We start from the raw sequence: 27,060 nt of genomic DNA, 5'->3' as shown, positions 1-27,060 counted from the left end.
ATAAATCCAAGTTTCACATTTTATAGGGGAAAATTTGTAAGTTAGTCCAAAGATTAAAATTAATAGCTCTTCTTGACATTTGTATAAGTGTAAAAAGATTCTACTGGTGTCAGTCAAATGCTCTAGGAACATTTTAAAACAATTCTTCTTTTAAGGAAGGTCTAAAGTTAATAAGGAAATGCAGTTAAATGTCTTGTCAAAAGGATCTCTTCAGATATGTATGTTTTAGTTCAAGAACTCAATTACTACCTTATTTCCTGAATTCACTCAATTTAATATTTTTAATTTTTAAATCCAGGACTGACACCTATAACCACAAATAATGTATTTTTAGAACATTATTCAATTCAGTACTGCCCTTATAAACTTCAAAAATGCAACAGTAATTTCAAGTTTCTAGTGCTCTGCACAGGTGGGTTATTTCCCAAGTAACTGAGGAGAGTTCTGACAAGTTTTAGGGTCTCACTGTGAACTGATGAACAATTGTGTTTTGAAGTCCATTGTTCAGCTCCAGTAACAATTAATTTGGGACTATTCTGTCAGGAGACATTTCCCCCCTTTCTGTTTCTCTTTCTTGAGGCATTGAAACTCTTAAGTCCTCTCACTTGGAACTTTTTTCTTCTCTACCCACCACCCTCAAAACACACAAAAGAGAAGGAGGCAAAACCAGTTAAAATATAAGTCTCTGACTTTAAATGGTATAAATGGTATTATCAACTCTGCTTTTTACTTTTTTTATTGGTTCTTTTCAGTTATACGTAACAGGATTCATTTTGACATAGTTATAAAAGCATGGAATTATAATTTGTTCTAATTCAGTCCCCAGTATTTCCCCCTTCCTTCCCTCCTCCCTCCCTGTCCCCTTTTCTCTGCCAATCTTTCTGCTATTTACTTATAGTTTTCTTGTTTTTTTAATTAGTGTCTTGTGGATATACATGATGATTGGAACTGAAGACTATCATGTAAATTGAAATAAGTGTTATATTTTAATGGCCACTTAGGAGACTCTACTTCTATACATAATCTTTGCTTAAAGAAGGGTAACATGCTTCTAAGTGGTAAAACTACACATGATCTATTTGCAGATGATTTTGCATTCCTAAAGCTCTAATACAAGTAAATATTCTCAGCCAATAATCTCTTAGGACACATCTGGCACATACACCATCTTGCAACCTCTGGATTTTTTGAAAGAGCACATGTTCTGGCTACAATAGTTAGTAGCAACCTTCAAAGTCCGACTGGTGATGAGAGATAAAAGACTTTAGGCTCTTCTGCTTTAAAGAGAGGAAGCAAAAAGAAAATTACAGCCATCCCTAAGTGTGGAAAAGGGTCTTACAGAGAGATTTATAGACCCTTGTTCCCCAAGGCCATTTCGTTTCCTAATGAGATTTTGTGTTCTCAGACAGGGAATGATAAGTCCAAAGGACGACAGCATTTAATAATAATAGTGAAGATGATAATAATGAAGAAAGCAAATGCAGTTGTAAAAACAGAGGTACCTCAACATAAAGCCTATTATCTTGGCATCCAGGATGATTTTATGTCTGTAAGTTGAAAAAATAACAGAAATAAGGACCTTTCCTGTTTTGTTAACGGTTAGTTGAGAGGATAATTCTTAGGCTCTTGTTCTGTTACCAGAAAATGATGGGCATAACAATAGCTTTTGATCATACGAGAGCCCTAGAGGCTAAATACGGTTCTAATTTAACATCCAGCTCATTCAAGTTGTCATAATATAAATGGAAGGAGTCTGCCAAAAAGAGATGTAAAGTCTTCCCTATAGTCACAGACTTGACTCACTGTCTAGCCATTAAGTTTTCAGCTTCCATTGGCTTTTGTTCAATTTCACTTTGTTTTAAAAGCAAATGTTATTAAACAGATTATTTAAAGCATTAAATTTGTTGTTGTTGTTCTTGGATGTTAAGCAATTTTGTATTGTAGAATTAGGAAGAGAGAGTAGATCACCTATGAAGGCAAGTAAGATAAATAGTAGTTCTCTGTTTCTTCATCAGGGCTAGTATCAAGAGGGTCAGAGCAGTTCAGAGGAGAATCTTCCCTGCCCTTCTTTATAAAATGTATTGAACTAGTAAGGTTCCTGCCCAGGATCTGTAGTAGTATTGATTGGACAAATGTTGAAAGCAATCGATTCAGGCACAGTAAGCCTCTGGGATGAAATGTTTTGTTTTACCACTGGTTTGAGCTGGGTGTGGATCACAAGATGTCCCTTGTGGACAGAGGGATGTTCAGTACATCTTTCACAGTGATATAGAAAACTGTATTCCCTAACACTAGTGTTATAAAGGTATTAGTGTGTTTGAAACACATTGCTTTGAACAAATTGCACTTTTTCAAAGTTGATGGATGCGGTAGAAAGAACAGTAGATGAGAAGTCAAAAAATCTGGTTCTAATACACCTAAATGTCACCCCTGGTCACTTAATCTTACTGTGCTCCAGTTTTCTCATCTGTAAAATGTCAATAAAAAATGCATCCTGCTGTCTTGCTCAGATTGGGCTACCATAACAACATACCATAGGCTGGGGACTTAAGCAACAGGAATGTATTTCTTATAGATCCCAGAGCTTGAATTCTGAGATCAAGAAGACTAGTGAGGGCTCTGTTCTTGACCCGAAGATGGCCACATTTTTGCATAGTAAGACAGAAAATGAAAGCACATTGACATCCTGTAAACCTTGTTACCTCCCAAAGGCATTATCTCCAAATGCTTATCAACAGGTGAATACTAGGGGAGGCACAGTTTAGTCCATGGCACCTGCCTCCTTCAGAGTAAAACAAATGAAATAAAGACTGTGATGGAAGTTGCAGTTACCAAAGTTGGTCTGTTTTTATTTTCATATTCCTTTCTGCATAATAAGAATTTGATCTTGTAACATGTTTGTTTGAAGCAGTTATTAATATGAAACCAGATGAAATTCAAAGTTGTCATGTTTCTAGCCTTTTAACAATTCAGTTTTGCATTAATCATGTTAGCTTAACTGCATCCAATTCTTAATTTGATTACTTTCCAATACTACTTTTTTTTGCTTAATTGTGGTATCAACTTTTACCAACATAGCTACCTCAAAATATATTACCTATTATTGAGAATTGGTGAGATAGATTTAACTCATATGATAGAGAATGTTTTCTTTAACTGTTGAGCATGGGTATTATTATTTAAAATTAAATGTATATTTGAAAATTAAGTGAATTATTTTCAATTTCACATAAAGGAAAAACTAAATGAGGCAGGCTTTCAATTTATGTTAAGCTAACCAAGAGGTAGCTAATGTGTAGGATGATTATGATTTTTTAATGAAAGGAGAGCTAAACTAATGAGCTAAACTAATGAGAACTTAGTACTTCAGTCAGTTGTGATGGAGATTGAACTGGGAAGTAAGGTGTATTCTACTTGGGTTTCTTGTTAGATTAGTATGCATCTTCACAGAATTTCTGGATATTTGTGCAAAGAAGAGTTTATTGTAGGCTAATAGGTGTTTTTTTTTTTTTTTTTCTTAGATGAGATAAAAATTTTGTGAAGAGCATTGGTAGTGTATCTGAACTAATTTCAATTTAACTAGTTACTGTGTTCTTTTCCCTTTTTACTGAAAGAAAGGCATGTATCATTTCCCCCCTCCTTTTTCTTTATTTAGGTTACTTCAAAACTCAAGTCATTGAAATTCTTTTCATAAATAACAGTTACCCATTAGCAAAGACAGGGTTTCTGACTTGACACCCAGGAGGAAGCATGCTCCCCATGTAAGGAACGGGGTCAGCTTTTACAAGCCCTCTCTTGGGATCTACCTTGACAGGTATTCCTTCTGAAACACTTTTAGGAGTTGTGGACATGTGGTTTTTCTTGTTCTGGACAAAAGGAGTCCTCTGTAGAAAATCCATTACAAAGATTTTGCATAGACATTTAAAGTAAAAGATTGCAGTTCAAATCTTGGTACCCCCATTGTTTGTTTTGGCAGTAAAAATATATCTTATTTAAAGCAACAGAAGAATCTGTAGCATTATAACAGCTGGGGTCTAGGTGTTTTTACTTTATTACATGGATTTAACATAACTACTACTACTCTGTCCCCACCCCACCCTGCCCCATCCTGGGGATTGAACCTACCGGCACTCTTATCACTGAGCTGCACTTCCAGCCCTTTTTATTTTTTTATTTTTAGACAGGTCCTTACTAAGTTGCCCAGGCTGTCCTCAAACTTAGATCCTTCTGCCTCTGCCTACTGAGTAGCCAGGATTATAGGTGTATACCACTGTGTCCAGCTTTAATATAACTTCTGTGTGAGGTTCAGTGCTCTTACTCTGCCAGGAAATTAATGCTTAAACAATCTTCCCCCAAACATAACTATCAAGCAACAGAATTGAGATTTTTAATCCTCTGCATTTATCACTGTGGAGCATAGCATTTGCAGAAACTTCATGACTAGGTGTTTGATTACTCATAACATCAACAAGAAACAAAACAATTTTTAGTGGGAAGAATTTTTATATTTCAAAAGAATTTTGACATTTCAAATTAGTCATCAAGGGAAAAATATCAGAACCTCAATGAACTTCCTTAACTCTTAATTTTTGGTTTTGCATTTACACATGCACATGCACACACAATCAAAAACATACATGTTTTAAATGTTTCTTAGGAGATAAAGTCTAAAATGGAGGATACTATATCTTGTCAATCCTTAGGATCTATAAAGATCTTAATTTACAGGAGGCTCAGGCAGGAAGATTGAAAGTTTGAGGCTATCTTAAGCAACTTAGTGAGGCCCTGTCTCAAAAAAATAAAAAGGACTGGGGATGTGTGGTTCAGTGGTACAACACCCCTGGGTTGAATTCCTAGTACCAATATAAATAAATAAATATAAAATAAAATAAATCCAACTTCATTTATGGAGATGTTTTTAAATCAAATAACTATAATTTATATAATTATACTTGATTTGTGTTCTTCATAAAGTCAAAAACATACTTGCAGTTCTGTTATTAGGACTTGAGGTACAAGATAGGGTCAGCCTCCTCAAGAGCAGAAGAGCTCTTGAGCAGTTAACATTTGGGTGAATTCTCTACTAGTCAGAGTGAGCGTAAGGTCCATCCACCACCATAAATGCTTTCTTGCAAAAACACTTTGCAGAGTATACAGGAAGCCTGCCTCTGGAAAAATCAATACACTTCTAATTTTTCCCATGATATATATTCTCAATGCTTTCACAAATTTAAAATTCTTTAAGGAACATTTTGTTTTGTTTTGTTGCATTGAAAAAAAAAATGTGACTAACAGAATCAGTGGTCTCAACTTGGAATTTTTATTAACACCTCTTTTTTTTTTTTTTTTTTTAACTTTTTATTTTTGTTTTTTGGTACCAGAGATTAAACGCAGAGGTACTTAACCACTGAGCAATATCTGTAGCCTGTTTTTATTGTTTATTTTGAAACAGGTCTCACTGAGTTGCTGAGGCTGGCTTTGAACTTATAATTCTCCTTCCTCAGCATTCCAAATCACTGGGATTACAGGCATGCTCCACAGTGCCCAGCTTGTTGAACTACTTAAAACCTGTTGCTTTAGCCAGTTTGTGTATTGCTGTGACCAAAACACCTGACAAGAACAACTTAGAGGAGGAAAAGTTTATTTGGGACCGCTGGTTTCAGAGGTCTCAGTCCATAGATGGCCAACTCCATTGCTCTGGATGCAAAGTGAGGTGGCATATCACAGGAGAAGGATTCAGCACAGGAAAATTGTTCCCTTCATGGTAGCAAGGAAGCAGAGAGAGAAGAGGAAGGGGGCCACAGGGAAGATTTACCCTTCCAGGGTTCACCCCAGGTGACCCACCTCCTCCAGTCATACCCCACCAGCCTACAGTTGCCACCCAGTCATTCAAACTAGGATGAACCGATTAGGTTAAAACTCTCACAATCCTCTTTACTTCTGAATGTTTCTGCATTGATATAGGAGATGTGGGGGGACACCTCACATCCAAACCATAACGCATATTAAATTGAACCTCTTCATGTGTAGACTTCTTCCAGCTGATTCTAATGCATGTCCATGATTTTCAATCTCTGGTTCAATCGGTGACTCTCAAAAGTAGTCCCTTGGCCTGAGCCTCACCTGGGTTCTTGTAAGGAATCTAGGTGCTTGTTTCATCACCTACCCTCCTAAACCTTCTGACTCAGGAATCCTGAGAGAGGGCAGCAGTCAGTGTTTTCACAAGTCCTCCAGTGATCCCTGTGCTCTGAAAGTGTGAGATGCTCTGCCTGGGATGGTTTTAAATGTATCCTCCACTCTAATATTCCACAGATGCTTGTCCTGACTACCAAAGGTTTCCAAGAACATTGCTTTGCTTCCCATCATTCACCGTTTGATCTTTCTTCATCCAGTTCTTTTGCCATTACCTTTCTATTTGAATATTCTTATAGAATTCAAGTGTCTCTTACCGCGAACCTTCCCAAATGCTTTGTGTTTTGTGTCAGAGGCAAAGCATTAACCTTCAATGTTGAATAAAACGGCTTTTCCTCCCATTGTGTTTTATTTATCATTTACCTCCTTTCTGGTGATTAGCAAATGCAGAATTATTAGCCTATTTATGGATAAGAAGTTGAAAAGGAGGCCTTTAGGTGTGGTTCTGGCATGATGCACATTGGTCAAGGTTAGTGGCAGTTTGAAGAGCGTGCCACTGTCCTTCCTGGTTGTCCTGGTTAATAACTCTCAGCAAATAGCTCTGGCAGAATGGCTTCTTTAGGTCCAACTCAACGTGTGCTGGTCAGGCAGCACAGGGAATTAGAGCTTTCTGCTCACTGTAAGGAAATCTCTCTCTCGCTCTCTCTCTTTTTTTTTTTTTTTTTGGCTCCCAAATGGTTTCCAGAGCTATCAAAATAATACCATTTGCAGGCACTTTTCATGGCTGAAAAGAGCAAGTTGGAGAGGAAAAGGAGTACTCTCTGGGCTCGGGGAGAACTGTTTTACAGCTGGGCATTGCACATAAATGCTAACTGAATGCCCTTTCAGTTGTATAACTCACCATTGGGGCTCAACCGTGGAAGAGGCACTCAACAGAAATGAAGAGTACCTCACACAGGCATTTGTACTTGTAAGCCAACTCTTCTTTGTGAGCCGCAAATGGCAATGTGTAGGACATTGTACTGCAATTCTCAAGGAAAGCTTGCAGTGGTGAAGGGTTGGTGGGCCGCCTGCTGCTCATTAGAGATCCTGTCTGGCTCTTTTCCTGCGGAATGAGTGGTAGATTGCTGACACCTGTTTTCCCATCCAGCCTGAGGATGTGAAGTGTGTATTAGGAATGCCTGAAAGTGCTTCCTTGTGTCCGAATCTGGAGTTTGGTGCTGCTTAAGGAGATGGGGGGTGGAGGTTCATTGCTGGGAGAGGAGATGAAAAAAATCAGTGATGAGAAACTGCAGTATAAACTAAGATGAGATGCTAATCCTCATTTAGCAGCTTCCAATTGTGCACTTTAGTTCATGCTCTAACTTGATTCTTCATTGAACAAAGGGGAAAAAAAAGTGTCCTATACATGGGAAGACCTCAGGTAATTTCTCAGATAGCATGAATATGTTAGTTAAGACTAGGAGCACATTAGAAATGAATAGAAATAACCAAATATATCAGTATCATTAAGTTATTTAAGAATGTTTGACCTTAAATATATGAAATTTAAATGTTGGTGGTGTCACCAGTAACTGCACACTTCTGTCCAATTGTCTCCTCCTCTCTTTACCTAAAGTCACAAAAACTGTGGCAGATGGTGGAACAGAGGCCCTCATGTGCTCCCTTTAGTCATAAATATGGAGTGTCTTCTATATATAGTGTATAATGCTTAATGTGAAGGAGTAATAGGAAGCACAAGGCAGACCCTACTGTATCTAGTGCTGGTATCTCCTCTTTATCTGGGAGAAAAGACCCATAGGAGGCAGCATATGGGAGGAGTGTATTACATGCACTGCAGCATATTAGTAAGAAAACAGGTGATCCATCGAGTGTGTTTTCATTAGGTTTGGAGAAGGAAGAGAACTGAGTTGTGTGGGTTGGAGGATGGATGTAGAACTTGCTATGGATATTAAAGAATGTGGAGAATTCATTGAGAGTAAGAGATCAAGGTGTGTCCATTATTCTTTTTCTCCCCCCCTGTCATTCATAGGCTATGGAATTAAAAGGGTAGGTTTTTTTTTTTTTTTTCCTTCCTCTTTGTATTTTTTTAAAATAGTGGCAACACTTTCCCCTGACTCATCTGTGGGACTTGGCTGGGCCTCATGAACATTGGCCTACATTTGTGAACTGTGGACAGGGTTAGGATTGGGTCATGGCCTTGGACCAGAGTGAAATTAACTGGCGCATAATGTGATTGAACTAATGACCTTGGCCTCATTACCACTATGTTTTAACCAGTCGAGTCAATCAAACATTGCAGAAAGGGTAATCAGACTATCTCTTAGAAAGAAATCTGCATAGCAATAAACAGGAGTAAAATCAAAGCCAGGTCCTTCCTTCATGTAACACCCAAATGTTTATCTCTTTACCCTTGAGTTTTTATACTTGTTTTTGCATCTAATAAAAATAAGGTGATCAAAGAAAAAGGACATCATAACTCTTCCTATGCTAGTATTTTGACATCATGAAATGTGTAGTCATTTTTCTTGTGCAGTGTCAGACTGTTTTTGCAGAGGCTGCTTTGAGCAACTGTATTGTTTTCAATTTTAGATGTGTAGCATCCCATAAAGTTATTGATGATGCTTTTCTCTTCTTCTCTAAAGTCGGAGCAGCCCAGTCCTGCCAGTTCCAGCTCCAGCTCCAGCTCCAGCTTCACACCGTCCCAGACCAGGCAACAAGGTATCAGCCGCTCCCAGGCAAACTATGAGACATTTTTCTCATAAAACATCTTAATGAGTTGATTTATGACCTATCTTCTACTGTTTTATTATTTGAATGGTAACTTGACTTTTATGCAGTTGTATTTATTTCCCCTAGGAATGCACTTGGGTATTGTTCTGATATATGAGGCCAGGCTCTAGAAATTCCCCTTTTTCCAGTCCCTGCCATCAGATTCCCATTTTACAAAAGGATTATAGACAACAGCCCATTCCCGGGAGTTCCCAAAGGAAATACAATAGCAAAAGCGGGACTTGAGAGGAATGGGTTTTCACTCTTCCTCCTTAGATACCTTTCATTTTTTTTTTCTACAGATTAATAGACTTCTTTTTTAGCAAATTTAAATTTTCTATTTTTTTATATCTTTTTTATCGTTCATGCTCGTGTTAACCCAAACTCAGAATAAAGAAAATTAAACCAGAACCTGTAGCTAATTTTTTTCCATGTGTGTACAAAATCTTCAAATGAGGCCTCCCCCCTTTAACTTTTATGTGGAAAACGAGTTAGTATCGAAGAATAGTTTGGTTTTTACTCTTTGACTGAACAGTACCTTTTTCATTGATCACAACTGAATTCCTAATTGCCTTGTATGTTTTGAAAGGGATTAAATTGTTGTGTGTATTTGGACTTAGGCTAAGCTTCCAGAAAAAAAATAGAAAAGATAATTTTGGCTACTCAAGGATCTTGTTCCATTGACTTCCAAAAGAAATAAGCCCACAGGAAAGCAAGGTTTGGGTTTGCAGAATGTGCAGTTGCAGTGAGTGAATACTTATTTTAGAACTGAGTCGGTGGTCATTCAGATACACCTATCATAAATGAGACTTTAGGAATTGCCTGATCCAAAATGAAAGTGCTTCTTCTACCTCCTTGATTGCCTTTACAATCCTTCTGTTAAAATTAAAAAGATCTATCTTGTTTTCATCACACTTGGTGTATAGTAAAAGCCACATGAATGGAAGAGAGAGAGGAAGACAGAGAGTATGAGTGTGTGTGTGTTTCTGTTCTACCCTAGAATAAAATTAGTTATGGCTTCATGGTTTTTTTTCCTCACATCTAATACTGGATAACGTCTTAAATTTTCTTGGCACCTGATTTATTACATGGTCTTATTTATGTTAATACATGCTGGTATTTTGCCAGGAATTTCTTAAAAATTAAAATAAAAATTGGCTGTTGCAACAAGACCTTCTGTCCAAGACCAATATGAAGATCAGAGATAGGACATTACACCATGGAACTGAAATACTTTATAATCTGAACTTGACTGAAATGATTTCTTGACCTGAAATTGACCTTGAAATAAAAGGAACAGCTAAACCTTAATAGATCAAAAACTACCACACAAAGACTGCATTGCCAAGAACAAGTTAGAACCACAGTGATTTATTAATCTCAACTTCTCAGTACATGGATTAACCTAAAAAAAACATCCGATTTACTAATAGATTTTTCTGTTTCTTTTAGGTGTAATTTTTTTTAGGAAAGAGAAAAACAAAAAAAATTCTAAAAAATAGAGATTCTTTAATGAACAGTTTGGGGAATCTATTATGGAAATAGTGTTTAGGAAGAGCTTGCATTCCAGAAACTGAACCAAATTTTTGTTGCAAATTGTGTGACTGTATAGGATAATTATTTTTGAGTGCTGGAAAGCATTCCCCTCTTTTAATAGGGCAAAGCTTATTTGAAATCATATTTGATTTCCTATGGTTCACTGTCATTACTCAGGTCCTTTAAGGTCTATAATGAAAGATCTGCATTCTGATGACAATGAGGAGGAATCAGATGAGGCAGAGGATAATGACAACGACTCAGAAATGGAAAGACCTGTAAATAGAGGAGGCAGCAGAAGTCGCAGGTGAGTGAGTGTCTTAGAAGAAGAGGGGTTCTCTGTGATGGAGTCATACCTTTTCACCAGGCTTATTGGTATCATCAAAGCACAGGTGTGAAACACCAGAAATAATAGCAGCAATTGGTCACATTCATTTGAAGCTGGGGCACTTTGGCATGCTTACAGTCACCTTTAAGGGAAACTATTTTTCCTTTTTCTCAGGAATAAGGGAGTTTTTCCTCAAAAACTTGATAGGAGAAAATCACATTCCAAGTTCTGGATATTTGAAAGTTTATGTCACGTGGCAGGACTGACTGCTGAAATAGTCCATTGTCATGTGAAGAGTCTGTATAGATCTGTTGCTGGCAGTAGTCTCAGAAGGTGAAGAAATGTGTTTGCTGTTTGTAGCTAGAAATACATAATTGGCTGCAGTGAATGATGTGTGTGACCTAATTAAAATTAGGATCACCTGTGTGTTTTCCAGAAAATAAATTCCTTTTAAGTGTGCTGACAATTAGGTTCCTTAAGTAGCTTTAATGCTGTGAGGCATAATTCCACATTATAAGATGGTAATTCACGTCACTTATAATTAATAGTCAACTTGAAATTGCCTTGAGGATTTCATTTCTTTATGAGGAAAACAAATAGGTGTGCTTATTTTAATGTGTTTTGAGCAGAAAAAATATGAATCTACTTGAATTTAAAATCCAATTACATTTATGATATATTGCATTAAGTTTTTTCTCATTATCCACAGCTATGTAGATGGCACTAAAACTCCTAGAAAGAATGCAGTATTAACCCCAACTGGACATGCCAAATGCTCCCTAACTAGCTATTTTTTGATATTCTTTGGAAAGAGCCTCAGTAGTGGGTATGCCCTGTCAAATCTCTCAATGACTGTACCTTATGGCCCTACTCAACACTGTTTCTTCACCTTTTCTCCCAGATTCACCTGGAGCCTTATGGCCTTGGCCTTTTAAAATAATTCCTTCTAGAAACCTTCCATCTGACAAGAAGAAACAGAAACAGCAAAAAGACCTAAAAATGGGCTGACACTTGGAATTAAGAAACTTACTTTGACCAACCAAAATCCTGACCAATGACTATTCTCCAGTTTAGTTGATTAAAGAAAAAGAAAAAAAGCATGACCTTTTTAGGAAAGTTCCAAGTTGTTTACAAGATCTGGATATTCTGTGATTAGCTGCTGTTCGCATACTTTCTGCCCCATCCTCTGAGTTATTACAAGTTGGATCACACACGTCTGTGAGTTGTCTGATGTAGATACACATTGTTGGGGACAGTTTCTTTTCCCCACCTGACATGGGCTCTTAGCACGGCAGTGCCAGTGTAACATTTGATCTGCAGTGCACTTGTGAAGTCTCAACTGTTTAATCAGTTTAAATACTCAGCCCTCCACTTCAGTCGAGAAGCATTTTAAAGCAGGCTTCAGCTGAACACTTCATTAATGTAATTTAGTTAAGAAAAACAAGTTCCATCGGTTTTTGCTAAAAGGATGTCCCAGTGTATCCTTTTCATTTCCCATCATGTATCCTGTCTGTCTGAATGTATAATAGAGCTAGAATGTGATTGCCTATTCAGAGTGGAAGAAAACCTGATTTCTAAAGCATTTTCTGTTTCTGAGAAGAATATTATATTAGGTTACTATATAACCAGAGAGAGGGAGCAAACACTGAAGGACGCTTCGGAAGGAGGGCACACATTCAGCAGAGTAGAATAAAGAACTCTCTTTCCTCTGACTGTAAGAAAATTCCATTTTATTCTAAAAAGAAAAAAAATAGGGAGGAGGAGGTATTTTTTATTGTCTTGAGTTGTTGAAAGATATCATCTCATTTTTCTAAAGCGGCATCCCAAACACACCATTTCTTTGTGTTGATGAAGTATTTTTCCAAAGTTGCAATGTTCAGAACTAGAGATATCCTTGAATCGTGGCACAGCGGAAGTGGCTGGTGGGGGGGCTGGCACCACAGGCTTCACTTAACCAGTACAGCAGAGTGGCTGAGCACTAGCTTTGGATCACACTGCTTGGGTTTGAGTCCTAGAGCTGCAACTTTTACCTCTGGGACGCTAGCTGAGTGACTCAGTCTATGTCCCAGTTTACTCACCTGTGAAAAAGAGAACTAGCAGGTGAAGCATTTACCATGGTTCCAGATACGAAGTACATGCCAATACTTCAGTGGTTCTGAGTCAGAATGAACTTTCCAGTGGTCAGTGTCTGGATTCCTTGCCTTTCATCACAGCTAACACAGATATTTCAAGAACTACCTGTTCGTCGTCATGCCTCTGATTTTTCTGTATTGCTTTTCAGAGTTAGCTTAAGTGATGGCAGTGATAGTGAAAGCAGCTCTGCTTCTTCGCCCCTACATCATGAACCTCCACCACCATTATTAAAAACCAACAACAACCAGGTAAGATGTGGGGTTCACACTTTCCAAGACTGCAGAACTAGATGTAATCACTTCTACCCATTACACACCCTTTTTACCTCAGGCTTAAACAATGTCCCTTTTAATGCCAAAGAGATGGGAATCTCAAGTTGAAGAATAAACACAGGGCACAGGGACTTCTGATATCATGAGAGGATGGGTATGAGGGATGGGTTCAAAAGTAGATGAGGAAGAGATTGTAACCCATGTTGTTGCCCAATCACTCCTCATTTTTATACATGTTTCCTCTTAGCAGTGAGTAGGCATCTTAATTAGAAAGAATATCTTTTGGGACTAGTATAAAGGCAGATTCTTTGCTTTGCCACTGGTAACTTGCTGGTGGGAAATTAATTTTTCTGACCCCCAGTTCCTTCATCTGTGAATGATGTTAACACCTACCTTGCAGATTATTGGAAGGGTGCACAGTGCCTCCTTAGGCACTGGGTAGTTGATGGGAGATGTTTATTATTTTAGGTGTTTGTCTCAGGTTTCATCCAAGAAAAGATGATCCTCACTTGAGATTGTGAGGAATAATTAAACGCAGAGAAAACTGTGGTCACGATAATGAATTGAGCTTAAGGAATGCTTATTAATTTGACAGCTCAGCACATATGAAGACTATAATGAAGAGCCCTTGTTCAACAAATGAATAAGATAGGAATATTTTCATCACTTACTAAAATAAACTGTTTTCAGGTATCATGAATGTTGTAAAAAGCCTCATTGTATATTGAATCGATACTCATTACTGTAAGTTATTCTTATCTTCTTGTTTAGGCAGATTTCCTGTGACCTTTAAAGTTACCAAACGAATATTAACTTGAAAATTAAAGAACTGCATCTTCCCACAACTGTTGTTTCCTACGTATTCTCGGTTCCAAATTGTCTTCTTCTTGAGCCTGTGATCTTTGTTTTGGTTGGAAAAATGCTATTTTATTGCTGGAGACATTTTCTTTTGCCATTTTGTGTAAAGTGTAAGCAAAGATCTCTTAGAATTTTAAATTCATTAATAAAATTTGTCTGCAGCTTAAATGCTTCATTGTGAAGTAGGAAGGACACCAGTGCTCTTCGCCACACCAGCTAACCTGGAACGGTCAGCTGCAGTTTCTTTGTGCCCTGCACACAGTGAAAGCTCAATCTTATCATTGTATTCCACATTCTGTTGTCCGACTCTTCTGGTCTTGGTGCCGACCCATGCCCAGGGGCCAGCTTTCTCTCACCCCTGACACAGCTGCCCACCACCACCAGTCAAGTATTTTAAATGGAGAAAGTAAAAAGAGAAGGGATATAAATATGGCCAGTCATACTGTTGGGGGGAACACTGGGCTGACTAACTAGATAATTGGGGATCCTTCTTCAAACTTTTGGTTCAGGAAGAACTAACCAAAGAGAAGAGTTTGGACCTTAGTTATACTTTATATCTGATTTAAACCTAGTTAGACCTGACTTCTGCTTCCAGTGGACAGTGTGTGAGAACTAGGATGCTCTCCGTGGCAGCACCAGGGGTTAAGGGCATTAGGGTGTGCTTTGTGCCCTCGTCAGTCTCCTTTAGCATCCCTCCCTGTCATTGTGAAGACAGGACTTGCTGAGTGAGTGCAGCTTCTACATACTCTTGTCTTGCCCTTCAGACCCTTCCTGAAAGATGTTGATTCTTTGTTGAACTACTTTTTTTTCTCCACCTACCTAGCAAAACAAAGCCAGAAATGAATAGTACCATCTATCTAGACAGAGTATAAAATACTTCAAGTAATTAAGTAGCATTCCATTGTTTCCTTGGCATTATTCCACAAATGTAGCTTCACACATGCAAGTCATCAATCTGCCAATAGTGCTCATTTATAGGTCACTTTCTCCCTGTACCTTTATGACATCATAAGAAAGCCCATGGTACATTCACCTTCAGCTGGTCTGGGGAAGGACGTACATGTACCACAGGAGTGTTACCTCTTGGGTCTATGACTGGGAGCTGAGAGAGAAAGAAAAGGTTTCTAAAACTTTGTCCAGACCAGTTTCTTAATTCCTGAAGTCACCTGCACTGTTTCAGGTCACATGATGCCATTCTTTTAAGTCAGTGTTTGTGAAGTTAAAAAAAAAAAAAAAAAAGAATGAATTTCTTAGTTCTCCTTGCTGATGGAGACAGTAAAAATTTCAAAAAACCTAAAAGTCACTTAAATTACCCTCTGGAATGGTTTTTTTGGCTTATATTTGAAGGTGTGTGAGAGAAAGCGTGCACACATTCACAGGTGCCAGGTGGTGAAGAGGGTGTCTGAAATCGCACATCAAATAAAAAGGATGAGAACTTACTGGGAAAACCTAATTCTGAAGTGGGAAGACTCTGGAATTCCTTCTTCCTTACCTTTTGGCTGTTCTTTACCTACAGTTGATAATTATTTTGCAAGTTTCTGTACTTGCAAGTTCCCATAAAGCAATGGGCAAAGCCGAATTGCCTGTTGCCTTTTCTCAAATCTTCCAGGGACTCAGGAAGAGGAGATGTGCTAATTGATTCTAACACTACCAGACTAACTCCTGAAAAAACGTTGAGAGAGAGCTCAAGCCCCAAGTTAACAAAGCAAGTGATTAGCCTGAATGTTGTTAGGAGTTACTAATGATCATTAAACATGAAAAATCTATCAGTAGAGAATCCATCCTCTGAATAATTGAGTTGTCATTCCAAGCAAAGGGATTCAGAAAAATATCACATTGAAAATTTGATTCTTGAGCCATATCTTCAGGGTAAGGACAAAAGTACTACTAATCATAATTAGGCTCTCTGAGATTGTCATATCTACCCTTGGTTTATTTCAGCAGTCTGGGTGGCTGTGTTTTCCTCACTACAGTTTAATGGGGAATAATGAGTGTTGTGCCAATTTAACCAGAGATGACTTTTTCCACCCCAAACCTCCCTCGTGTGAATTTCAAATCAAAACAAAATGCCAGATCTTTTTTAGTTCAGAGTGTGGCAGGAAGGGAAGAGGTGAAGGGACTTGAAGGAAGGAAGTGATCCATTGGACCTGAGCTAATATTCAGAATATCATAAATCACCTTTCAGCCTCCCAGGCATGCTGAATGAAATTAAAAGAGAGCCTATCCAGTTAAACTGGTTTGAAATAAGCCTCTGGAAGACAAGGTGTTGTGCTTTTATATTCTGGAGTCGTTTCCCTAAAGATAAGAAATGATCATAAATAAAACAATTGTCTTCAGCATGGCTCAACTCTCTCAGAATGTGGTTTTGACAAAGCTGTTTATTTTGGAGCAGGGAGAGATCAAAGAAGGAAGATTAACTGAGCCCTCTCTGGGCAGCCACTCAGTAACTTGAGGCGGGTCACTGACACCCAGAGCTTTTGTTCCTGCCACTGCAGCCTCGAGAAGAAAGAAACTAGGATTTCAATGTATTTTGGCCTTCTGAGCTGTAGCGCTTACAGAATGCGTGGGGTGGGACTTAAGCGCCTAAATGCTCTGTTTTCTGCTTTGAAGAGAATGTGGCAGGACCCTCTAAACCTAGTTAGCAGAGTTTTATTGCAAAAATAGTGTCCACAGCCACTCTGACACCCAGAGTGCATCAAGTGGGGGATGGGACCGTGGGAGGAACGGGATGTGATGGGAAGGAAATTCAGTTCTCTGGTGCACAAGGCACAGCAGAGCTGTTTTTTTCCTCTTGCCTGAAATCTCTGAGGATTGTCTCTGCAAGGCCCAGCCTGGTGTCTGAGTTGGCTAGGACTGCCATCTACTGACCTACTTACTCCTGGGTCTCGAAGCTGATTTTCCCCTGGAGGTCTCATTTCCAGCAACAGAGAGGAGGAAATTCTGAATGCTGTGGAATGTTTGGTTTCCTTCACAGGGAGCACGCTACAAAAATGATCGCCTTGCCTGTTACTCAGTAGTTTCCTTTTGCCAAAAGTATTGTATTCTAAGTTAGCCTGATCAGGTGGGTCATTTGGTTATCTCAGTTTGAAAAACAAAGAAATAAGTGTGACTCTAAAAAGACTGGTAGCATACTTCTTAACCCCATACTTCATTCAAAGAGTAATAATCCCATTTAGGACTACTTGATCTTTCCCAGAAGGTTGTGGTTGGTCCTAACTTTAACAATTAAAATGCTTATTAATAGTATAAAATTTTAAACCCACACCAGAATCTGGTTGTTATCTCATTCCACTTCCTCATTTTGTCTTTTGGGGCCCAAAAATGTTAAATGATAAGGCTGGGGCCTGAATTTAGTCTTCTGAGCCCAATCTCCTGTTCTTGCCACTGCAAATTAAGAGTGGTTTGATTCTTAAATTTTTCTTTGTGCTATGGAATATGTCAGACTAAGAACAAAACCATGACCGAATTAGGGCAGGGGATAGTGAAGGGAAAAGTGGTAGGAATATGAAACTTCTTAGGAAGTCCTTGTCTTGATGTTTCCTCCTTAATATTAGTCTCCGATTGTAACAACTCACTTGGAAATAAGGTTATAATGAAAAAGACAAATTACTTTGCTTCTTATGTCTGTAAGCATTTCTTGCCATTTATAAATTTAGGGGTTTTCAGCCTTTTCAAACCAGTGCAATTTAGAACTTATTTCCCTCAGAATTTTGAAGACCCTATTAAATCAGCTGCATTTATTAAATAATAATAATCTCCTTTTTATTAGTTAGAAATATAACTCCCTACCAAATCTTCTGAACACCATGCAGAACTATTGTTAATAACCAAGTTGCAGTGGGTCCAGATAAAAGGAAAGGTGCCTTGCATCTTACTATGTGTTGTCACACAGTTTCCTGAAGCACCGGAGACAGTCCTGTTTCTGAAGTTGCAGGATCCTGGGCTGGAGCGTGGGTGTAACTGATGGCTACCTTCCTTCCCAAAGGAAGCCTCAGTGTCAGCTTAGGGAATATGAGAAACTTGAGACTCCAAAAGGCAGGTACTGCAGAGGGCATCTGAGGGTTTGTTTTTTATCATCCCTAGCCTACTGAGCATTGGTAGTCATGCTGAAACAGCAGAACGAAGAAGAAAATAATTCTTGCCAGAGGGGACCGTAATCTCAGAATAACTCAGCTGCTGTACATATGCGTGAGAGTGTTGTCACAAAAGAGAAGCAGCCTTGGAAGCTTAGATCAATTTCCTTATCAACTTTTTTTTAAGTTCTGTTGCTCTGACTCAGCATTTCAGATACAAGTAATTTATTTTCCAAGCAAAAGTAAGATTGGAATAGAAGGGAAACTATAGTAGGGAAATGCCATTTGGAAAACATTGTTATTGTCCAATATTTCATGCAGTGTGTACCTTTGTTTATGTGTGAGGTTAGCTAGCAGGTGCTTGATATGAAATTTAACACAATGTTCACTTTGATCCCTAGATTCTTGAAGTGAAGAGTCCAATAAAGCAAAGCAAATCGGATAAGCAGATAAAGAATGGTGAATGTGACAAGGTAGGTTTCCGGCCCATTAGAGTGAGTGCTGTGGTCTTCATGTCCTCTGGTTTCTCTTGATCATCCTTGCTACCTCTCCTTCCATTTTCTTCATCAGAAATGCCCACTATTTCCACGTAATCAGCGCTTCATCGCTGTGCTTTGTAGTTTATTTTCCATGTCTTGCTCATATCTTCATTATTAAGGTTGACTGTATGCTGCCGTTTGACATGGGCCTACATTGCCAAGGGGTTTTGAGCACATTGAATTGGGAGATCAGAAGATTGTGAGATGTAAGTGGGCAAGATCTGTGATCCCAGTGCAGAGTGCTTTCCCAGTGTGTGCCTCTTACATCTGCAGTCTGACTGCAAGACCTGGTGGTGCTTAAGTCACCTGGAAAAGGCAGGGCCCTAACGTGTTGCAGGGGCAGGAAGACCTCCCTAATGCTTTGTAAATCTTGCCTTTGCCCTTACTGAAAATAGTCCTGGGGGTATCCATACAGTCAACTAACAAAGACTCGTGAGTCTGAGCATATGCAAAGAGAGGTACCCCTCTGCACTTTTAGGGGAGCTCTTCGTAAAGCAGATGCTAATTGGGATGGTGATCTGCTTCTTAATAAGATAATATTTTGTTCTTTGGTCACTTGCTGTCATTGTTTACCTGCAATGTTTGGTACTACTGGGAGTCTCTTTTTTTTTTTTTTTTTAATAATATATTAAAGAGTTTGCCATTATCTAACTGGTAATGTCCACTGCTACTCCCATGTTCAAACTTAAGCTTTTTTCCTGAGATTAAAGAATAAAAAAATGAAAACCTGTGATAACATGTTAAAACTCAAAATTTACTATTAAATTTCCCCTAATCTTTATAGAGACTTTGTTGGAGAAAGGTGAGTATGCTCAACGGGAATTTTGTTGAGAGCAAACAGGTGAGAATTTCCTCCTACCCCATTGTAATGCAGGCTTGGTAAAGGTGAAGGTCAGCCAGGACAGACCTGATCAGCAAAGTCCCTTGGACACAGAGTTCAGGTAGCTGTGTAGAGTGGTAGGATGAGGAGGGTCCAGCTGCGCCTGAGTGCCTACTTATTTTACAGCTGCTTCTTAGAGTGCCCTTCTCTTCCAGGCATACCTGGATGAGCTGGTGGAGCTTCACAGAAGGTTGATGACGCTGAGGGAAAGACACATTCTGCAACAGGTGAGAGATGCCTCTCAGCACAGCCCTTCTGGCAGACCTCAGGCATTGCTTTCATCCTGGGCTGGTATGGTAGGTAGCACTTGGAGCCACAGCAGCACCATGTGATTGGAATGGGGTCCTACCACCTACTGAAGTATTTGGGGAGGTTTCTGATTTTTGAGCCCCCTAGAAGTCCGCTTCAAGCTCCATGGTGATTCTCTCCCTCCCCAGTGACTGATGTTATAATGTGGGCTAAGGGAGGAGACAGTAGGAATGTAGGAGCCATTGGGATCAGGCTTGTGGTTTCATGGGAAAACAGTGATAAGAATTTTGAGTCAAGTGTTATAAACATTTGTGATTCAATTTAGTAACCTTTTGCCAATTCTGTTCTAAGGAAAATAAATATTTTCTTCATTTCCCTTATCTTGTTAAGCATACATTCTATTATTATGAACTCAACTGTGAAATGCTTGTAGGGTGAGGAAACTTCTATTAATACAATGCGATGTTTTGAGAAGATAAGAAGAGTGGTTTTTAGTTTTTGTACAGTTAGAGCACATGCCTTTATTGTATTAACAGTGGCTATTGATAACATAATTTTTCTTTAACACCCAAGAAGTCTGTGTGTTCCAGATTCCAGGGTGGGTTTGTAGATGGTTTTACTTAAAAACTTTTTTCTTTTTTACTACTTTCAAAAGACTGGAAATTAGTACTTAATCTGCCCCAGCTGTTTGTGAATTATTTTGTAAATGTTTAATGGTTGATGGTCACATTTATATTCTGTGTACATTTTTGCTTAAATCTATAAATATACATACTCAAATTTGCCAAGTTTCCTGATTGGTCTGATAAACTTTTAACCCTTCTAAAGTTTTAGATTTGAACAAAAGACTTTTAACTCCAGAACTATGATTCTTATTTATGGCTAAGTTACATGTCTTTCTCTTTTTAAAGTGAGTACAGGGGTTGGAGGAGCAGAATTTGAGTGGCTTAACCCAAGTCACATCTAGTACTTTGAAGGTACATTCCTTCCTTGGCATCCAGAGAGCATCAGTTCCAGGTCCTCATTGGATACCATATTCTGTGATGCTCAACTCTCTCATGTAAGATGGCATAGTATTAGCATATGACCCGTGCACATCCTTCTCCATTCTTTAAATCATCTCTAGGTTACTCGTAATACCTAATATAATGTAAATGCTTTGTACGTCACTGCTATATTGTTTAGGGAATAATGACAAGGAAAAAAAAAATTGTACATGTTCAGCATAGACAGTATTTTCCCCCCAAATATTTTCAATCCATGGTTTGTTGAAACTGAGGATGCAGAACCCACAGACAGAGGACCAAGTGTGTTTTCCTTTAATTTTCTCCTATAGAAGGGAAAATTGTCTTGCCTGCCATTTGCCAGTTTTTTGGAATTAGTTGACTAATGCTGACAGTAAATCTATTAACTGATCTCCTGATCCCTTCCCAGACACCAGCTCTGAACCACTGTGGAAGAATTGTCCAAGAAAGCTGTTAAGGCCCAGACTGGGCCTAAATTGTGAATCTCACAGGAAAGTGAGACAGATGTTTGGGTAAGGTGGATACCTTCACAGAGAAAGCATAGACAATGAATGAGGGACAGTACACCACTGGGCAGAGTCTTACCTTGTGGTGTCATTGGCATTTCTAATCTAATGTTGTCCTTTATTTTGACCTTTGAGAGAATTGTGAGGGAAGGAAGCTTAGTAGAATTCCATCCAAGTGGATTATTTTAGTATTCTGCAGGGAGAGAGTAATATCTATGAATTTTTAACCTGGCAAAAAAGGCACCCCAGGGCACACAGCCTCTCACCCTAATTGCATTCCCAGGCCGGTTGAAAGCTCTCAGTCTTTGGCCTTTTGCCTTGTAATGCAGCTGAGGCTTGTGATTATGATACCATGATGCATGTCCTGTCACGGTTTACTGCTTAATTAATTCCTATTGTAAAACATAGCACTATTGAGGACAAATGTTATTCTCCACCTTGAGGGCTGCTCATCTCATGGAATGCGTTCCACAAAATCTACGTGTTCTCTACCATGCAGACTTGAACACCTGCAGCTGAATTTCTGTGGGCCCAGGATGATATCCTGAGTTCTTTCCTGTTCAGTGCATCCCGAACAAAAAATCTGGTCTGCCAATTTTATTTGGCTCACAAAAAGTGGTTAATAGCGTGTGTTTTACTCTGGGGACCTGCTACCGTAGCACTCAGTATTTAGTTTAATGAACAGAATGCATGGGATCAAGGGAGGCTATGTGCCTAAGCCATTTTTCCATAGTGTAAATATACAGTAGAGTGGACACAAAGAAAAGAAGTGAGCACCTAGGACTGATTAATAATTTGATTCTTCTTTAAACCATGTGTTTCACATTTATCTATAAAGTGAGATGAAACATCTTTAACCTCCCTAGCAGTTCAGCTGTAACGCTGATTTGTATCCTTGCCTGGAATTTAAAAAAAAAAAAAAAAAAAAAAAAAAAAACACAAAAATCCAGAACTTCCTTAGAGGAGAGTATATCAATTTAGATACCAGCTATCATTCTTTTAGAATCTCCTTCAGGGATTGAGGAATGAGTGGCGTAAGGAGTATTCCTCCTAACGACACGGAGAACCCTCCCTGGGAAGTGTTCTGCTGCAGATGATTTCCTCCAACCTGGGAAATTACTTGTCATAACTTGGTATCCTTTGTGTATTGGAGCCCGGTAGCCTGCATCCTAGCCCAGGGGAGGCACATATTTTCATGTGGAAGACAAGGCTTCCCAGTCTGGAGTGGAGGCTATTTTATCAGGGCACAGGCTCCACTTGAGGCAGAATCCGTTAAAGCAAAGCTTGTTCAAGACTTCCTCCTCAGGGAAGTGACTTTGGATGGGAAGAGCCCTGGTATTTGAAAATATAGGATGACCAAAAGTAATGCATCTGTCCCTTCTCCGCTAAGATCATGTGTAAATGAATGCATCTACCTTTTTATAATTAAAAAACCAGGGTTATGGGAGGGAGTCATAGACTTAACAAGTAGATCTTACCCTGCTTGAAACAAAACAACCAACAGCCTGTGTGGTACCCCCTAAAAGGCTGATGTGGCAGGAAATCATCCATCACAAATGTTTTCACAACAGCCATCATCTGAAGAATGAGTTAAGCAGTTTACACACTTCCTTTTCCACTACCCATATGTACCCTGTGCCCTTGAATGCTTTTATCTGCAGTTAGTCTGTCTTCCACTATTCTCCTAGAGGGGCATTATGATTGCATTTTGATGTAGCATAGTGACACCAAGGTAAAGCCACCCTACATCCCAGAGAGGGTATTCCTACAAAAAAGTATGGAGCCCTTTGGGAACTAGTGGGATGTTTTCAGGCTTTGTGGCTGGTGTCATTGGAATAAAGCATGTTACCATGATGCTTCTGATGTTCTAGCTATCAGGATTCCTGGAAAGGAGTGTGCACTTATTTTTCTTTATGGAGCCTTTACTTAATTGAGGACATGGGTACATGCTCTAATAATTCAAATCATTAATGCTGTTCCCTTTGGCAAATAGTCCCAGACTACCCAACTGCTCCCACTACTACTGCCTTAAGACTGTCTCTGCTTCTACCTGATGTATTCTTATAGACTCATTAAAGTGCATTTAGATTTATTTAGGCTCATTTAGATTTATCAGATCCACTTTATGTATTTCCATGTGTATTTGCTGCAGGCAGGGTGGGGCATGCTGGTCTGGAGAAAGTCAGAAGCTGGGTTGGAAGTCTTGGTAACCTAAAGATGTTACGGTGCACATTAAGATGACCGGGCTTCATTTCCTAGTGGGCAAAAGTGTTTATTTGCTTTAAAATTAAGTGGCTTTTTTCTAGAAGGACTTTTTATTGCCCAGTTTTCTGTTTATTGTTCAATAATTAGTGAACCACTATATTGAGTCATAGAAAACTATTTTCTTAAAAGGGTCAGTTCCCTGTTATTTTAGGACAACATATAGGGCTATACTTCTGTTACCTGCTATATTGCAGTTTTAGTCCATCATTTCAGCTACCTGCCTTCACCTGCCCTTTGCCTGCCTTCTTCCCTTCTCCCTGAAAACCTTTATTGTGATTATTAAAAAACCAATTCAGCCATGCACAGCAGCACACACCTGCAATCCCAGCGACTCAGGAGGCAGAGGCAGGAGGATTGCAGGCTCAAAGCCAGCCTGGGCAACTTAGTGAGATCCTGTCTTAAAAATAAAAAAGGCTGGAGATGGAGATCAATAGTAAAGCTTCCCTGGGTTCAATCCTCAGGGCCACAAAAGAAAAAAAAGTCAGGTAGACTCTTTGAGTTTTAGGTGCTGAATTTTTTTCTTGCTTCATTTGTTTTACAGCTAATGAAATGGATAACAGTCATTGAATGCCAAAGGTAAAAAGCACCAGGTCTGATAATCCATGTGCTCTTTAGTTAGCTCCCATATAACTGAGGATAAGTTTACATGATAATCATAACCTTGGTATCCTGATATAGGCAGTAATTTTCAGTTTATAAGGAAATTGTTTACCATATCTTATTTGATCCTCTGCACACCCTTGTTGTGATAAGTAGAAAAGATAGCATTGTCCCATTTTACATATGAGGAATCTGAGGCTCAGATATTATAATGATCCAGTGCCATTCAGATAAAGAGCAGAATCAGAACTTGATGGGCCAAATTCAGGACTCCCTGTTCTGAATGCCTTGTCACTTACCTGCTGGCCCACTAGTTGGGGAGAGGAGTTTACCTCTAGTCTACTTGGTAGTTATCTCCATTGTATAAATTTGAAATCACAGTAGCTCTGAAGAGACTATTTTTTTTTTATCCTGAAATTTACTAATATTTACTAGATACGCAGTATTTCTATATAATATAGTAAAAAGAGATAATGTACTCAGGAAAGTACTCTTGTTTCAGTTAATGTTTAGTACAATTAAGTACATGATTGCCATGAAAGGTTTGCGTGTGTAGACACAGCTATGTGTTTGTGACTCCTTATGTGTATATATAGATATTTGTGGAGAATCACTGAAAGTTCTAAAACTATTTGCTATAAACAAATCAGTGTTCATTTTAGTTTTTTGTGTTGGTAAGGTAATTTTTGATGCATTCCTACATGAATGATGTATTTTTGTCATAATTGGGCATATCCCTTCTGATGATCTATTGATAGACATTACAGAGCCCTGGATTTAGTAGTTTAAGCAAATGAGGTTCCCTCTTTCCTTCCTCCTCAACATGTAACACAAGGCCCAGAGATAGTAATCCATTGTCAATTTAGTGACTTAAAAGATGCCACGGAGGACACAAGTTCTGTTCTTCTGCTCTGCCTTCGTTCATATTATTAGTATTAGTAAATTTCAGGATAAAAAAAAAAATAGTCTCTTCAGAGCTACTGTGATTTCAAATTTATACAATGGAGATAACTACCAAGTAGACTAGAGATAAACTCCTCTCCCCAACTAGTGGGCCAGCAGGTAAGTGACAAGGCATTCAGAACAGGGAGTCCTGCATTCATCCTCCTGAGTGGAACATGGCTGCTGTGCTCCTGGGCATTGCATCTACATTGCAGACAGGAAGAAGGTCAGAAGGCCTTAAGCACACGCTCTTTGTCCATAACCTTTTCAACAGTTGTTTTTTTTTTTTTATATCCAGTGGCTTCTGACAAGTACATTGTAAATAGTAGTACTGAGTGTTACAGATGGTTCTGAAGAGGTGAGCATTCTACCTGAGCATGTCGCTACTCTCAGAGAGTCAGGTTCCTGTTACTGAAGAAGGGATAAATGGATGTTAGATGGTCAGTCATGGTTCCACAGTAGGCATAACTTGTATTATTAAAACCATAATTATATCTCCAAAAATAGTTTAAGAGATTGACTAAGGCAATAACAGCTCAATCTGGAGTTTTGCAGTTAATTAGATTTAGGCTTAATGTTTAATATGTCTATTATGCTTCTGTTGAAGTAAAAAAAAAATACATTAGGAATGGGGAACACCTTTTTTGGTAAGAGCCACTGAGCCATAGGGAATAGTTCACAGATGTTTCAAGGAAAACTGAAAGTAATACGAGGTGAAAAGACTTAGTTCTGCTGGTTTTCAGCCTGGCATCAGGTAATCCAAAAATTAGTTGAATAAATCATAGGGTAAATAATTTAAAATTTTTAAGGTTTTTGAACTACAGAAAATCAGAGTCAGGAGATAGAAAAGGAATAATACAGACAAGTAAGTGAAAGTTTGCCAAGTATCTACTTTGTGCAACTATTCTTTCTTTTGCCCCGAGGCTGATTTTCCTCCCTCTCAAAAGCTTGCTAAAGTTAATCCCCATCCACTTCTGAACCCTTAGCACACCTAGTTAAAAACCACACTGTCTAGGCCCAGTATCCATTTCTGATAAGATTATTAGTAACAAAGAGTAGAAAGACAATGCATGGGAAAAGAATGTCTCACACCCAGGCCCAACATCATTCTTCATATTGAAATTTCAGGGCTGTCCTGCTGCAAGCCAAGGCACGAAAATACCACCTCTGCCACCACTGCCATTTAACATGTCATTTTTCCGTAGGTTGGAGCCAAAACAATTTGAGATGCAGTGTATCTGTTCTAAATGGGGAGACAGGCATCCTTTCTTTTTCTAGATAAAATTCTTCTCCCCAGAATACTTAAGGGAACCAACTGAGCACAACTATAAGTAATAAATGTTTGTATTTATTTTTTGTTAAAGTATCAGAACATGTACAGCTATAGAGTGAACAAGGCAAATGTAACCAGTGCCCATATTAGAGAACAAAACAGTCTTGGTGACACAGAGGTTCTCTGGGGGCCCTTAGTCAATGCTGTGATTTTCAGGGGGATAGGATGGTTTCTGTTATTTTCTTTGTGCATTTCTATATTGTCTAACTTTTCAATGATTATGTACTCAGAAATAAAATGATAATATTTTTGTTTGCATGTGTTCTTTTTTGAAAGGAGTTTTGTTATTTGTAGGCTGGGGCTTGCTTATGTCTATTAAGCAGAGTCATTGTCTATCGATCAGAAACTGATTTTTACAGGAGTCTTGACATTTTCTTTCTCCCTAACCACCCACCCAAGGAAAATATTCTGTTATTGACATGAAAGCAGCATTTTAAAGGGTATGAAAACTGAGAACAAGAATTTCTCGAAGTCTTTATGTACGTTTGACTTACCAAACCGATTTTATATAAAGGACCTGCTTGTTATAAATAAGGATGTTTGTCACTTGATTCCATGTTTGAGCCCCTCCATCTCTTTATCTGGGCCTTTCAATGTCTGTTGCTTAATGCCCAAAC

At 38.7% G+C, this 27,060-nt stretch overlaps 1 protein-coding gene across 5 annotated transcripts in view; it reads left to right on the top strand.

Annotated features, from left to right (window-relative positions):
* Positions 1–27,060, top strand: part of MLLT3 (MLLT3 super elongation complex subunit) — a 256,586-nt gene that overhangs the window by 229,230 nt on the left and 296 nt on the right. For 3 of the 5 annotated variants that reach the window (XM_079112406.1, XM_079112407.1, XM_079112410.1), the window contains 5 exons: positions 8,778–8,853; positions 10,618–10,747; positions 13,050–13,149; positions 18,506–18,577; positions 19,661–19,750. In XM_079112406.1, coding sequence (XP_078968532.1) covers positions 8,778–8,853; positions 10,618–10,747; positions 13,050–13,149; positions 18,506–18,577; positions 19,661–19,750 — 468 coding nt within the window. The other 2 variants (XM_079112408.1, XM_079112409.1) reach the window with 2 other exon arrangements.

This window comes from Sciurus vulgaris, assembly GCF_902686455.1.
Source record: "Sciurus vulgaris genome assembly, chromosome: 15".
Classification (NCBI taxonomy): domain Eukaryota; kingdom Metazoa; phylum Chordata; class Mammalia; order Rodentia; family Sciuridae; genus Sciurus; species Sciurus vulgaris.
Note: the sequence above shows the minus strand (reverse complement) of the source record. Positions and strands in the feature narration are given on the sequence as shown.